General features: G+C 43.7%; 1 protein-coding gene across 30 annotated transcripts in view; it reads left to right on the forward strand.

Annotated features, from left to right (window-relative positions):
* ZMYND8 (zinc finger MYND-type containing 8) overlaps positions 1-15459 on the forward strand; it is a 127170-nt gene that overhangs the window by 55414 nt on the left and 56297 nt on the right. For all 30 annotated transcript variants that reach the window (XM_041732198.1, XM_041732203.1, XM_041732201.1 and 27 more), the window contains 4 exons: positions 1429-1484; positions 3544-3621; positions 5319-5434; positions 10790-11271. In XM_041732198.1, the coding sequence (XP_041588132.1) occupies positions 1429-1484; positions 3544-3621; positions 5319-5434; positions 10790-11271 (732 nt within the window). The remainder of the gene's footprint in view (positions 1-1428; positions 1485-3543; positions 3622-5318; positions 5435-10789; positions 11272-15459) is intronic.

The following is a 15459-nucleotide window of genomic DNA, read 5'->3' on the forward strand; positions in this document are numbered from 1 at the left end:
TTCCCACGGTAGCACTTATCAAACTTCCTGGATGGGGCTAATTTTATTTGTTTGAGTTCCTTACCAGGATGTTAAGATCTTTACTTTTTTTTTTTTCTCTCTTTTTCTTTGTTGTAAGATCTTGAAGAGTGGATACCCTGTCTTTTTCTTGTATGGCCCTAGTGTAGATTGTTAGCTAGTGTGCAAGGGAAGATGTATGAGTGGGTGGATATCTGCTAAAAGCACATATTTTGCGTTATTGGCTCAGTAGCGGGGCTAGGGGTGTTGGGAGGGGAGAAAGAGGCACTCAGTTGAAAATTCATCTAAAGATTATAAGTTCAAATATATAGAAATACTGGTAAGATCACAAAAACAAATGATTGAGATTAGGTGGCAGAAAAAGAGCATTTCAAACCAGGATGGCTATTGGCCAAGGGGAGAGCTAGATTAGAGAACTGAGGGAATGAAGTCCTGCCCAGCCTGAAGGGAACACCATTGAACACCCCAGTGGTTTTTTTTGTTAGAGTTACCACATCTTTTGAGTTTTTAAGACAAGCCAGGAATCGAGGCATGTGTGTGTGTGTGTGTGTGTGTGTGTGTGTGTGTGTGTGTAAAATCTTTTGCCAACAAATTCACAATGTCTGAAGATACCATAAGGTCTGAAGAAAGATGGCTTTTTGGCCATCTTGTCTTCTGGTATAGTGCGCAGGTGAGGGATTTAGAGTTAGATCTGAGGCTATATTTTTTTTCTTTCCTTCTTTTTTAAAGATTTTATTTATTTATGAGAGACACAGTGAGGCAGACATAGGCAGAGGGAGAAGCAGGCTCCCTCTGGGGAGCCTACATGGGACTTGATTCCAGGACCACAGGAGGCAGATGCTCAACCACTGAGCCACCCAGGTGCCCCTGGAGCATTTTCAACTCATTAGCCAAGTAGTTTCCAGTAAGCAACGACTTTGGAGCCTTGGCTTACTCATTAATGAAATGGGAACACTCATACTTGCTTCCTAGTACGGTTTCTTGAGGAGTTAACAAGGAAATGTCTTTTGAAGCACTAAGCAGAGCAGAGCTACTCAATTATTTTCTTTCCCCTGTTACCCTTCATGGGTTAGAGTTTGGAACAATGGTTGAATAAGGCTGCTTTACACTAATTGGAGGCTTTCAAATGTGAAAGCATCTTCCAGATATTATTAACCTGTGAGCTGTAGGAATCCCACACAAATTACTCAGTTTCAGAATGACATTGAGGCACCAAAGATTGGTCAGTGTTTAGGGGGTGAAGTCACATAATTTGAACCAATATTAGGAGTCAGAATCTTCTGGTTTTTATCCTTCAAAAGCTTAATACTGGGGGAAAGGAAGTTGAAAGGTTGTCAGTGGAAGGATAATCCTTTGGGTGTTAAAAACATGTTTCCATTTGAATTAATTCATATTTTCTTATTCCCTTAGGAAATCACAAATTGACGCAGATAGCAAAAGTAGTCATCAAAATCTGTGAGCATGAGGTATGTGTTTCTCACTGTCCTATTTTAAATGCACCCACAGTGTGGGGCTGGGGGGCTGGTTTCCATGTGCAGAGTCTCTCAGTGGTCAGCAGTTTTGGGATTTGTTGAGGTGTAGACATATGCCCTCTCTTCAAAGAAAAGTTGAAGTGACAAAGAGGGAACGCCAGTGTGATAAACCAACCATATCTTAGCCATGACCAAGGGAACTGGAAATGACCCTTTATTTCATTCTTGAGTCATCGCCAAGCACTCGGCATCCTGAGTTATCTTGGTAGCATAGATAGGGCTCATAATTTCTTCACCCCACAGTCTGTGGCATTGGGCTATGCATACCCTTTTACACTTCTCATGGAAGATGTTTGAATTTTGATGTTATGTGAGAGAACGAACGGTCCTGATTGTTTCTCGGCGTGGCCTGGAGAGTCCTGTAGAGTCAGTCTCTCTTGGAAATACCCAGTGGTGTGTGTGTGTGTGTGTGTGTGTGTGTGTGTGTGTGTGTTTTAAAGGTTTTGTTTATTCACTGAAGAGAGAGAGAGACAGAGAGCATGAGCAGGGCAGAGGTAGAGGGACAGACTCTTGGCTGAGCCGGGAGCCCGACTCAGGGCTTGATCCCAGGAACCTGGGATCATGACTTGAGCTGAAGGCAGATGCTTAGCCAACTGAGCCATCCAGGCATGGTATGGAAGAAATGAAACTCCTGGGCTGTGTGCCCTGACGCTCTAGTGGTTGTGGGGTAGGCTGGGAGCAGAAATGGTTCCAGGGAGGCTTTATTAAACACCCATTTTAAGGGTGAAAAACCAAGATGTAATAGACTTCAACATGTCTGTGTACTTCATTCGTTCGTTCATTCATTCATTCATTCATTTGTAAGGAAACATTTGACTATCTTAGGATATGTCCATTTCTACATATTTTTATGAGAGAGTTTTATATCTATATTTTTCACTTAGTGTGAGTGTTTCCTCATTGTAATTAAACACACACAGGAAGGACAGAATTTTTTGTTTTTGTTACGATGATTTTCTTAGCATAAATGTTAGAAAGGCATCTACCATGTCTAAGGCTATAAACATAGCAAAGACTAGGTAGATATTCCCTGATTGGCTTATGGAAAAGCTGTTGCAACTTAACACCCTGGGTTGGGTGAGAATGGAAGTTTTTCTGTGTCCTCCTCAATATTGGAAGTTCTTATTTAAAAAACAGGTATATATTTTCCCTACAATGCGATCAGTGAAAACTGGCATATCGCTGTGATTTTGGTTTGCACTTCTTTGATGACAAGTGGTGATGGCCTGTTTTTGATGTTCGTTGTTGATGTGGAGTTTTGTGTGAGTGAGTTGTCCAGTTGTTTCCCCCTTGTGTTTTCATTTGTTTTCCTACATTTGGGAGCCAAGGCTTCTAATCATGGGTTGCCCCAAGGTGGAATTTGGGGCATAGTATCTGAACCCAGGTACTCTGTGTCTGGCATTTCTGAATCTACCTGTTGGCAATATTATGTTACCACTGGATGATCTCCAAAGCCAGGGCTTGTTTACCCAGTACCTTTGGAATACACAGGTAGAAAGGGGAGAAGGGGGAACCATATGCCACCATTCATTTCATTCATTTATTCTTTTGCTCCCTTATTCATTCAGTTATTCATTGACTTTTAAGTTAATCAATTATAGTTACAACATTATTAGTAATAATTTATTGAGCACCTGCTAGGCATCTGGTACCTTACACGATGCAGAGATAAAGAGAAAAACAAGTCTGATGAGACAGTAATAGCAACTAACAAACAGGGTCTGACTTGCCTGGGTTCAAATCCTGGCCTTGCCACTTTGCTGCATTTAGACCAGGGGCAGGTGTCTTGAAGAAAGAGGAGGTGGTGGCGGCTTGGTCTAGGTGGAAGCATGGGGGTTGGTGGGAGGTAGTTGGACTCCCTCTTAAAGGTGTCCCCTACTGCGGGACCTGGTTTAGCTAAACTTAACTGCTCTTGTACTGTCATGCATTCCTTAAGGGCCTCCAGATGTGAGGTCCCTGGGATGACACATCCTAACATATTTTTGCTTTGCAGATGAATGAAATTGAAGTATGTCCGGAGTGTTACCTAGCTGCTTGCCAAAAACGAGATAACTGGTTTTGTGAGCCTTGTGTAAGTTGCATTTTCTTTCCTTACTTCATTTTCTGAACCCCATGTCTTAGATGGCTACCCGAGGCCACTTTCTTTCTTTTTTTCTTAAATATTTTATTTATTTATTCATGAGAGAGACAGAGAGAGAGGCAAAGACATAGGCAGAGAGAGAAGCAGGCTCCCTTTGGGGAGCCCGATGCAGAACTTGATCCCAGGACCCCAGGATCATGACCTGAGCCAGAGGCAGACGCTCAATCACTGAGCCACCCAGGTGCCCCTAGAGGCCACTTTATCCAGGTGGCTTATTCGATGAAATTTGGGTGAAGATTATTTTATTTTATTTTATTTTATTTTATTTTATTTTATTTTATTTTATTTTATTTATTTGTTTTGTTTTGTTTTGTTTGTTTAATTTTATTTATTTTACTTATTTAAAAAAAATTTAAAAAAACAATTTATTTATTTATGAGAGGTACAGAGAGAGAGAGAGGCAGAGAGAGAAGCAGGCTCCATACAAGGAGCCTGATGTGGGGCTCGATCCCAGGACTTTAGGATTATGCTATGGGTTGAAGGCAGGCGCTGAGCCACCCAGGGATCCCCGTATTTATTTATTTTTAAAAAATGATTTCATTTATTTATTCATGAGAGACCCAGAGACAGGCAGAGACAAGAAGTAGGCTCCCTGTTGATCCTGGGTCTCCAGGATCACACCCTGGGCTGAAGGCAGATGCTCAACTGCTGAGCCAACCAAGCATCCCTTGGGTGAAGTTTTTAAATGCTGTTTTAGTGATAAAGCTATGACAAAATGTGAGTAATCCAGGTAGAATAAACCTCTGGGGCTGAACGTTCACGTACCAGAGGGAGCATTGTGATTTCCTGGGTTTATTAATCCCCGGGCCAACTGCAGGGTAGAGAGCAGGAAGGTGCTCATTAGGGAGGGGACCCTCCACAGTAATTCAGATAGCAAGCCGGAGGAGAGTTACTTGAGGACGTTCTTGATGAATCTGTGTTGAGAGGTTCAGAAATACCTCTCTGGATTGACTCCATGGTCTCTCCAGTGACTTAGTTTTTGAGGGTAGGGGGTTGGGAGAGAAAAATCACCGTTTTCCTCTTGGATCTGCATTTTCTAAACAGGTGTTTTGCCCAGAGAAGCATGTCCTTGGGGTGGGCTGGTGGGAGGTTGGGAGGAGGTGTAGGGGTGGAGCTTCCTGGGCTGCAAGATTGGGCAAGCAAAGTAGAAAAGTAGAAGATAGTTTATGTCTCTTCCTGTCTTTGGAGATAAACACCTGCATTTGTTAAGGCTCTGAGCAGCCTCGATAAAGGGCAAAGGTGGCTAATACTGCCCTTGTTATATGCCAGGTACAATGTACATTTATTCCCCCAGCTTCCCAGAGGGTGTAGGCATTGCTGTTTCCATGTTTCAAAGGAAGGTGTTCACTCTTGCTTATGGCCATCCAGGCAATAGCACTAGGGGCAGGATCCAAGCGTGGTCTGTGCTTCGTCCCTCTGCTTCTTCATTCACCCCCTGCCCCCCGAACAAGCTTTGCCCGGGCCTGACTTGGCCTCATGCCCTCCTAGGGAAGCCCGCTTGGGAGACCTTGCTTGGAACTGTTCTCCATTCAGTTGGTGGCCTTGCTGTGTCCTCCCACAGCGAGCTTTACATGTGTGTCTTGCTGTCAAATACATACAAACTCTGGATTTTGTTTTTCTTTTCCTAGAGCAATCCACATCCTTTGGTCTGGGCAAAACTGAAGGGGTTTCCATTCTGGCCTGCAAAAGCTCTGAGGGATAAAGATGGGCAGGTTGATGCTCGTTTCTTTGGACAACATGACAGGTGGGAGTTAAAACCAGCTGCAAACGTATAGCTTTCACTGAACCTTTGATACTGTCATGGATGCAAGCAGGAGTGGAGGTATTATTATGTTATTGTCATGACACCCACCCGTGATCTTATGGTTGAAAATACAGTCCTGGGCTGTGTTAAGCCTGTTAATGTGTGGGCTTCCGTGTTTTCAGGTATGTTAAGAGAAGAATCTTGCTTTCGTAGTTTTGTTGATGAAACCGGCGCCGAATAGGTTCCATGGCTATTTTAAGTGCTGCTGTTCTTTTTTGGATTTTCTAGAGTAAATTAAACCGCTGTGCAAATTGCTTTTCAAAATAATGCTTTCAGAGATCAGAAGTATTTCCCCAGATTGCCAGTAAATGAAGCTCTTATCATTGTGCTGGGTAGTTCCCTCCTGTGGCCTTTTCTCTGAAGCTAAAATAGGAAATTATAAGAGGTGGCTGTTTTAACAGGTGGGAGCCCTCCCCACCAGCCTTTCTACCCTCCCCTTTCCCTTGCTCATAGGGAAGTGAATTGTTCTAGCTCTTAGCAGTTCCCGCTTCTGTGTGCTTGAGAACAACAGGTAGACCCAGATGAGCCATGGTTAATTTCTTAGTTCTCTTTAGCAAGCTATGTTGTGATTCAACAAAGCAAAAAAAACGCCTGAAGCCCTCCCAAGCAGCTCGAAAAAAAGTGTTTTGAGTGTGTTGGGGAGAATACTTAAAACACGTATTCTAAAAATTATATATACCCACGGAATGCATAGAAAATAACAGTTCATAATTTCAAACACCAGAATCCGAACTGTTACTTTGTTCAGCTTTGCTTGTTGTCTTGCAAATAAAAAACAAAGGAGTAAATGTTGCTAGAAGTCCATTGTCTGGAGGGAAAATGGGAATTCGCTGAGATGGTCCCGGGTTTGATAGGAAGCCTTTCGCTTTGTTTGATTCTGACCACTTTGCTGGAAATCTTTGGTTCCTGCTGTGGGCCAGGCCACTTGTTGGGTGTTAGGGATATGGGAGTGAGCAGATAGACACTGTTCCTGCCCACCTGAAGGCTACATCCTATTATTATTATAGGTAATAATACACAAGTAAACACACGGGCAAAATGATCTCAGATGAGGAGGTAATGGCTGGGGTTTAGTGAAGATCTGAGTGGAGGGCCAGACAGAGCTAGCCTGCTGTGCTCTGGAAAAGCCAGGAGCACAGGGTAGTTTGGATAGTTGGAAGGTGGGGGAAAGGAGAGTAAGAGATGGGTGGGGGAAGGGGCAGGGTCCAGATCACACAGGCTGTGGTCAGAGTCTGCCTTTTCTTTGAAGAGCAAGAGGAATTATTGTCAGGTTGTGTATCTTCCTTCTGCTTCATGATAGCATGGCAAGTGTTAACCATCTTGGTGATTTGAGATTATTCTCAGTTCTGTAGTTATGACCCAGTGTGGATATATTTAGGATATAGGTGGGTGGGGGAAATCAGTGCTTGGCCCCATGCACCAAATATTGTCAGACTCTTAGTGTCTTTGATTCTGCTCTCAGCTTAGCCCATTATGCACGGACATCTTCCTGCTGCTTATGAGACAGCTACTGAATGTGGCTTAGGGGGTGTGAGTTCTGCTAGCCCTGATCCAGAGCCGTTTCTCCAGGACCTGCTGGTGTAGATTAGTTCTGGGAAGGAGCTGTTGTGGAAGCAAACCCCCCCTCCCCATATTTGTGGAAAAGGACAGCAGTCCAAGTTGATGCCCATGATGTTTGCCTAACCCCCTCAGTTACTTCTGCTGCCTTGGAGGGAATGTGCCAAACTGTTGACTCATTTTGGGTGAACCCCTTGGAGTGGTTAAGGACTCTCTATGGTGGTGGAGTAACAGAACCTTAGATCTCTAGGAATGAAGCCACTAAAGTCCCTTTCTTGCAGGGGAGGTGTTCTTTTTTTTTTTTTTTTTTTTATAGATTTTACTTATTTATTTGAGAGAGAGAGAGAGCAGGGAGAGACAGAGATGGAGAGGGAGAAGCAGATTCCCACTGACCAAGGAGCCCGATGTGGGGCTCAATCCCAGACTCTGGTATCATGACCTGAGCCGAAGGTAGACGCTTAACCCACCAAGCCACTCAGGCACCCCCCAGGAGATATTCTTAAGGCAGAGCTGGCCAGACCCAGCCATACAACGTGGAGGCTGATGAGATGGGGTAGGATGCCCCTTTCTCAGGGAGCAGCTTTGTGGTTGTGGAGCAAAACATAAGCCTGGACATGTGTAAGCAACATCGGTCAGGAGAGCAGAATAAGAAACGGCATGTTTCTTTTTTCTTTCTTTTTTTTTTTAAAGATTTTATTTATTCATGAGAGAGACAGAGAGAGAGGGAGAGAGAGAGAGAGAGAGAGAGAGGGGCAGAGACACAGACAGAGGGAGAAGCAGGCTCCATGAGGGAGCCTGACGTGGGACTTGATCCCAGTTCTCCAGGATCAGGCCCTGGACTGAAGGTGACGCTAAACCGCTGAGCCACCTGGGCTGCCCGAAATGGCACATTTCTTAATAAGAATAGCATGTGTTATGTGTTTATCGTCTTGTTAATAAATACTAGAGCGAGCCCAGGGAGGTGCTTTTACAGATCAAGGCTTCTTCTGAAGAATCTCATTGTGTGCTTTTCATCCTTTAAAATTTGCTGTTTGCTTTTTGGGTGCTTGATTTCATAGGAACACACATGTATATGATACTATATAAAAATCCAGGAAATATTTTATTAAATGCCTGCAGAGCTATAGAAGAGTGAGCTTGCAGGAACTGAGTGCCTTCTACGCAGCAGGCATTGTTCTAAGTGCTTTTTACAGAAGCTGCTTTATTCTCATTTTACAAAGAAGAAAACTTGAGGCCCAGAGTATAGGGAGTAGTTCAGCTGTGTGACTGCTGCCTCTCATGGCATTGCCCCTAGAGGCTTTATTTTGTTAAGCAAATCTAATTTCCCTTTAACTGTGTCCTGGGCCTGCTTTAAGGAAAGGGAATACTTTCCTGAAATTACTTGGCAGACACCTTTATTGAAGGCAATTGAGAGCCTGGCAGGAAATAGTTAAGGCCCCGACCCCAGACGGGGGGTGGGGGGGGGCACAGTCACAGAGGCCCCCAGGCAGAAGTGTGTGTGTGTGGGGACACAGTCACAGTCAGTGACACTGACTGCCTGGTGAGCGGTGAGCTCCTGGTGTTACGGGGACTGGTGCAGGTGCATTTCGCTTGCTCCCCTTGACCTCCCCTCTAGGTTGAGGCTCATCCTCCCATTTTACTGATGACAGGGCCGAGGCCAGCTCGGGGAGGGGCAGTCCTTTGTCCAGTGGCAACTAGGGCATCCTGGCTGCTCCTCAGAGCTGTTCTGTCTAGTCCAGAGTCCTGCTCACCCATTTAAAACAGCCACGGTCTCTCACCCAGAGAGCATCCTGCTCCTGCTCCGCCTTGTTCTGTTTGGCTGCACATGTGGTTGCTCTGGTCTCCGTAGGATGACAGCAGCAAGTTGGGGTGGATGAGAAGCTGGTAATTTCCAGCACGCTGAGAGAGCAGTTAGATATTTTTGGGGTGTTCAGTTTTAGTTTGTGTCACGATCTAGTTATCACCATGAACGGCCTACCTCCCCAGCCTGTGCCCTGAATTCCACCCCATGTGCATACTTTATTTTTCCCGGGCCAGGCCGTTTACTCTTCAAAATAGGAACGAGATGCCCACTGTTAACATTTGGTTAAAATGTAATATAAGCAGTCCATACTTTTTGCTTCTCTCTAAAATGCTGGACGACTCCGCAGTGTGGGGGCCTGATTCCTGCTTGGGCACTTGTGAGGCTCCCCAGTACACAGTGTTTGCATTGGACTGTATTACCACCCCATGGTCCTCTTTGCTCCCCGTTGCTTTGTGCCTGGCTTGAGTTTACGGTCTGTGAAATCCAAAAGGCCTCCTTGGAAAAGCTCATTCCCACCAGATTCCCAGCTACAAATGTGTTCAAGGCTGGGGAATCAAATGTCACACTGTATGTCCTCTGGTTCACACTTTGGCTCCACCCCAGCCCTGCCCTGAGCAGTGGTTATACTGCCATCTCCTGCCTGTGGTCAGCCACTAACTCCAGAAAAGCAGCTCTTGTTCTCCTGAAGTCCCTGTAGAACATCCTGGGTTGTGAGGGGCTGAAGATAGGAAGACTAACCAGCTGGGAATGGGAGGTGGAGGCTGGTTTTTTGCTCATTTTCCATATGAATTATCTCCTGTTTGAAGCCATGTACCTCCTTTTGGGTTTATGGTTTTCCAGCATTTCTTTCTAGTGCCACGTAGAGCCCCAGTCTTCCAGCATTTCTTTCTAGTGCCATGAAAGCTCTTTACTTCTAAGTGCAGAGTAGTGGATTATGGGACCGATTCCCTCTTAGAAGGTGCAGTCCTGGATGCAGGATTGTTGTTGTTGTTTTAAGATTTATTTATTTGAGAGAGAGAGAGAGAGCATGGCAGTGAGGGGCAGAGGGAGAGGGAGAGAGAATCCAGACAGATTTTGCATTGAGCATGGAGCACAATGTGGGGCTTGATCTCACAATCCTTAGATCATGACCAGAGGCAAAATCAAGAGTCACTTAGCAGACTGCACCAACAGGTGCCCTCAGCTCGTTTTCTTACTCTCTACTCACCCAAAGCCAAAAGGAATGGATTTATTATTTTTTTAATGGATTAAAATGACTAAATCTATGAGCTTTTTAATGTTCTAACTAAGTTTGTTGTTCATGTTCTGTTCTTTATGATAGAACATGTCTGGGTTAATGGTTAATCATGTATTAACCATTCAAACCAAGTCATTTTTAAAGAATGGGATACATATTCAAGACTCTTGGCAAATATACCAGGCTAATTTGGTTTGCGTTAAGGAAAAAAACAGTTCTGGAAACAACCTAAATGTCCATTGTCAGATGAATGGATAAAGACATCGTGGTAGGTACACATCATGGGTTCTGATTCAGCCCTTATAAAAGATGGGACGACATAGCTGAACCCAGAGGTCATTGTGCTGAGTGAGATAAGCCAGTCACAGAAGGACAAATAGTGTATGAATTCCACTTGTAGGACATATCTCAAGCATTCGCATTCACAGAATCCATGGGTGGAATGGTGGATTGCCAGGGGTTGGGGGTGGGGGATATGGGGGTGTACTGGTCACTGAGCATAAAATTTCAGTTAACGATGAATAGACTGTAGAGATCCACCGTACAACCTGTGTCCATGATCGACAGTGGTGTATTGTATGCTTAAACATGCTGTGATAAAATAGATTTTTTTAAAACTTGAAAAAAAAGAAAAGACAAATCTTTGGAAGGACCAATGTTGGTTAACCTCTACTCTCTTTCTCTTCTGTACTTCTAGGGCCTGGGTTCCAATAAATAATTGCTACCTCATGTCTAAAGAAATTCCTTTTTCTGTGAAAAAGACGAAAAGCATCTTCAACAGTGCAATGCAAGAGATGGAGGTGTATGTGGAGAACATCCGCAGGAAATTTGGGGTTTTTAATTACTCTCCTTTTAGGACGCCCTACACACCCAACAGCCAGTACCAAATGCTCCTTGATCCCAGCAACCCCAGTGCTGGCGCCGCCAAGATAGACAAACAGGAGAAGGTCAAGCTCAACTTTGACATGACGGCCTCCCCCAAGATCCTGATGAGCAAGCCCATGCTGAGTGGGGGTGCAGGCCGCAGGATTTCCTTGTCGGACATGCCACGCTCCCCCATGAGTACAAACTCTTCTGTGCACACGGGCTCTGATGTGGAGCAGGATGCTGAGAAGAAGGCCACGTCGAGCCACTTCAGTGCCAGCGAGGAGTCCATGGATTTCCTGGACAAGAGCACAGGTCAGCCTTGGGAAGGAGATGGGGAGGAGGCCTCTGGGATATGAGGCTTCTGTTGGGGCCATGCCTATTGGGTTCCAGCTGGCCAGCACTACAGAATCCAAGGGAGCTGTGTGGGGTTTTGCTCCAGTAGACTATATTTAAAATTTTAAATGGGTAACCCAGTGGGCTTCTTGCTGTTAGGAATCAAGAAATGAGACCAGTGATCCCCAAAGGTCAAATGGAGGTCATTCCCTGCAGAGGTGAGAGTTCAGGTCAAATGTCTCTTGGATTATCAGAACAGCAAAACTACCCCTAACAGTTTATTTCTTAAGAATGTTATTTTACTCGGAAGATTATCTGTCAAAATTGTACCTTCACATTACTTAGTGCTCAGATACTAGAGCAGTGTGTAAGGTCAGCAGTAAATGTCCTCGCCCCAGAACACTCCCACTCCTTAAAGAAAAGTTGCCCTGGTTGACACTTGGTGTAGAATAGTGGTTAAGAATGAAGATGCTGGGATCGCCTGGGTGGCTCAGTGGTTGAGCATCTGCCTTCAGCTCAGGGCATGATCTTGGGGTCCTGGGGTTGAGTCCCACATCAGGTTCCCCGAAGGGAGCCTGCATCTTCGTCTGCCTGTGTCTCTGCCTCTCTCTTTCTGTCTCTCATGAATAATTAAATAAAATTAAAAAAAAAAAAAAAGCATCAAGATGCTGGTCTCAAAATCCAGCTCTGCCACTTACTAGTCATGTGGCTTTAGGCAAGATACTGAATGTCTTTTTTAAAAAAGATTTTATATATTTATTTTATTTAGATAGAGAGGATGCATGAGTGTGGGGAGTGGCAGGGGGGAGAGGGAGAAATAAAATGGCAAACAGACCCCACACTGATAAAACGATAAAATACATTTTTTTTAAACTTGAAAAAAAAGAAAAGACGAATCTTTGAAAGGACCAATGTTGGTTAACCTCGCACTGAGCATGGAGCCTGAAGTGGGGCTCAATCCCCTGAGCCCGAGATCATGACCTGAACTGAAATCAGGAGTCGGATGCCCAACCAGTTGAGTCACCTAGGCCCCCCAGATACTTAAATGAATGCTTCAGTTTCTCATCTATAATGTGACATAGTAACAGATCTGCCCCATAGGTTTTTTTTTTTTTTAATTAAAGACTTTATTTGGTTATTTATGAGAGGCAGAGACACAGGCAGAGGGAGAAGCAGACTCCCTGTGGGGAGCCTAATGTGATACTGATCCCAGGACCTGAGCCAAAGGCAAGACGCTCAAACTGCACTCAACCGCTTAACCGCTGAGCCACCCAGGTGTCCCTGCTCCATAGGTTCTTGCTAAGGGTTAAATGAAGACGGATACACAAAGCATTTAGAACAGTGCTTAAAATAGCAAGTGCTACAAAGATGTGGGCTTCTATATTATTTCTCAGGGTGATTGCTCAGCAAATGCCTACACGGACTCAGAGAAGTGAGGTAAAAGAGGGATGCTGGCGAAGTATAAGGAAGGGAATGGTGACTTGAATTCTTTCTACCCAGATATTATTTGGTGTATGTCTAATATTTAGAAACTTTATTACTTTTACAAGGAAATGGGTTTACTCTCATTTTTCTTGAAACATGGCCTTCACTGTTTATCCTTTGTTGGTTTACCTCTGAGAAATATGGGCACAGAGAAGCTTCTACACTAAGCGTGATGATAAAATACAGCCCTACCTCTCAGGCTCTGGGCTGGGGAGGCTGTCGAGAGGGCAGGACCTGATGAACCCCTGGACACATGACTTACCTCAAGGGCTTCAAAGACCTGTGGTTGCCATGCAGGAATATGGCCTCTTGGTTTTCTGATCTTTTCATTATTCCAGAATCGTGGGAAATTTGTGTTCTTATTTAAGACCCTCCCCAACCTCCCCCTCAATTCTTAAATGTCAGCTCAAAATGTCTTAGGATATTTTCCGGAATGAATAAAATCCATCTGTAGGTTGGGCCGTCTGTTTTAGGCCAGTGTCTTAAACTTGGATAGCTCTTCAGACCCCCCACCCTCCATCTTCCTCTTCCCTTCACCCCTCCCTCCCTCCCTTTACATAAGAACTCTTTAACGACCTGTCACCTCTTCTTCAAGAGATCACAAAAGTCCCCAAAACAGTTTGGTTGTATTGTTTCTTGTTCTTGGTTGGTTGGTACTGCTTGGAGCTGTTCCCAAAATGGCTGTAGGTGGAGAGAGAGTTAAGTACCAGTGGCTTTCAGTTCTTCAAAATAAAGGCTGTGATCTCTTTTCCCCAGTTGTGATCCTAACCATGTGGTCCTAGGCACTCGGTGGCATTTCAGAGCTTTGTTCTCAGATGATGCAACTTCTGTTGAGATACTTTCAGAACAGAAATTTTCTTTTGCCTCCTAGTTTTAGACCAGAGTTATTATTTTTATTTATTTTTATTTTTTAATTTTGTTTAGACCAGAGTTCTTTAAAGTTTGCTTTTATTCTGTGACATGATGCAATTTAAGCTAAGTTAACAAAACATGATACATAATCACAGCAACTCTGCAGCCTGTTACCTCTCCTAGAGAGCTCGATTTTGAGGTGTTCTAACCAGGCAGCAGTCCTGCTGAATCATTGTTACCTGAACTTTCATCACCACCAGTTTGCCCTATGCTAGTATCTCTGTTTTTACTATATACTTAAACATTAAATCTGCAACATCGCTTTATCCTAAGCTGAATAATAAGTATAAACTCATGTGCTTAAATTCTTACTGCGTTTTTCCCCTCTAATATGCATGAAGTGAATACCTAACTTGTAAATTATAACATGTTGGTCTGTGAACCACTGTTGGTTATCCTGTTCCATATTCAGGAAATACAGTTTTGTAGGAATCTGAGGACAGGTTATATGTTTAATTAAGCTTTTTTCTTTCCTTGGGACATAGCAGAATTGAAACAACATTAGGATTCCTGACAAAATTCCTTTTTATTTGAATGGTTTTTCTAAGTGGTAAATGAGATTCTCCATTTCAGGAGACTTTAAAATCCCTTTTCCAAAAATATGATCTCCTTGCCAGCATGTGCTTGGATCATTTTGCTAATTATGAGATAGACAGCCAGTGAGTAGTATGGGTAGAGAAGGCGGTATTCCAAATCATTTTAATCTTACAAATTATCCTGTTTTTCTGCAAGGAGCCAGATAGTAAATATTTTAGGCTTGTGGGCCTCTGTCACAACTGTGCAGCTATTCAACACCATCATTGTGCTAATAAGACAGGCACAGGCAATACGTGGCTGTGATACTGAACTTCGAATTTGATATAATTTGTGTGTTTCATGAACAATTAATCCCTTAGTTTTTTTTTTTTTTTTTTCCCAACCATTTACAAATGGTAAATGCCCTTGCAGGCCTTGCAAGAACAGGTGGTGGTATGCTAGCTTTTGCCCATGAGTTGGTTTGCCAACCTCTATTACAGACTAAATTAGAAGGAACTGTGGGTTAATCTCCATCTTTTTTTTTTTTTTTTTCAATCTCCATCTTATGGAAGGTGAGTTGAGGTCCCTGTGGACAGTGTAGGGATGTTCCTCTGTTCCCACAGCCTGATCCTGATTCTAGATCTGTTTTCTTTTCGTTGCACCCTAGTGCCCTCTGCTGTTAGCAGCGATGGTAGCATTTAGTAGAAAGAGAAGTGGACTGTTTATTGAAAATCCCCCACGGTCAGGGAGAGTATAATTGAGATGAGATTGTGATTTATCCATAATTATTAAAAAAAAAAAAAAAGATTGTCCTAGGATAGAAAAGCCATACTAGTTTCAGCAGTAAAGATTTTGTGGTTCAACAACATAAGACTACACATTGAAATAAGTAAATTATTAAATAAAACTTTTAGGAGAATTTAGAAACCTTTGTTTTAGGGGTGGGAGAATCGAAGAACTCAGAATCAGGTGTCTGTAATCCACAGAAGTCGATTTTGTTTTCTTTTTTCTTTTTTTTTTTTAAGATTTTATTTATTTATTTATGAGAGACACAGAGAAGTGGGGAGAGAGAGAGAGAGGCAGAGACACAGGCAGAGGGAGAAGCAGGCTCCATGCAGGGAGCCTTTCGTAGGACTCGATCCTGGGTCTCCAGGATCACACCCCAGGCTGCAGGCAGCGCTAAACTGCTGAGCCACTGGGGCTGCCCTGATTTTGTTTTCTAAGGAGCAGTTCGCTCAGCCAGAAGCCTTTCGC

Source organism: Vulpes lagopus, chromosome 18, assembly GCF_018345385.1.
Source record: "Vulpes lagopus strain Blue_001 chromosome 18, ASM1834538v1, whole genome shotgun sequence".
Taxonomy (NCBI): Eukaryota; Metazoa; Chordata; class Mammalia; order Carnivora; family Canidae; genus Vulpes; species Vulpes lagopus.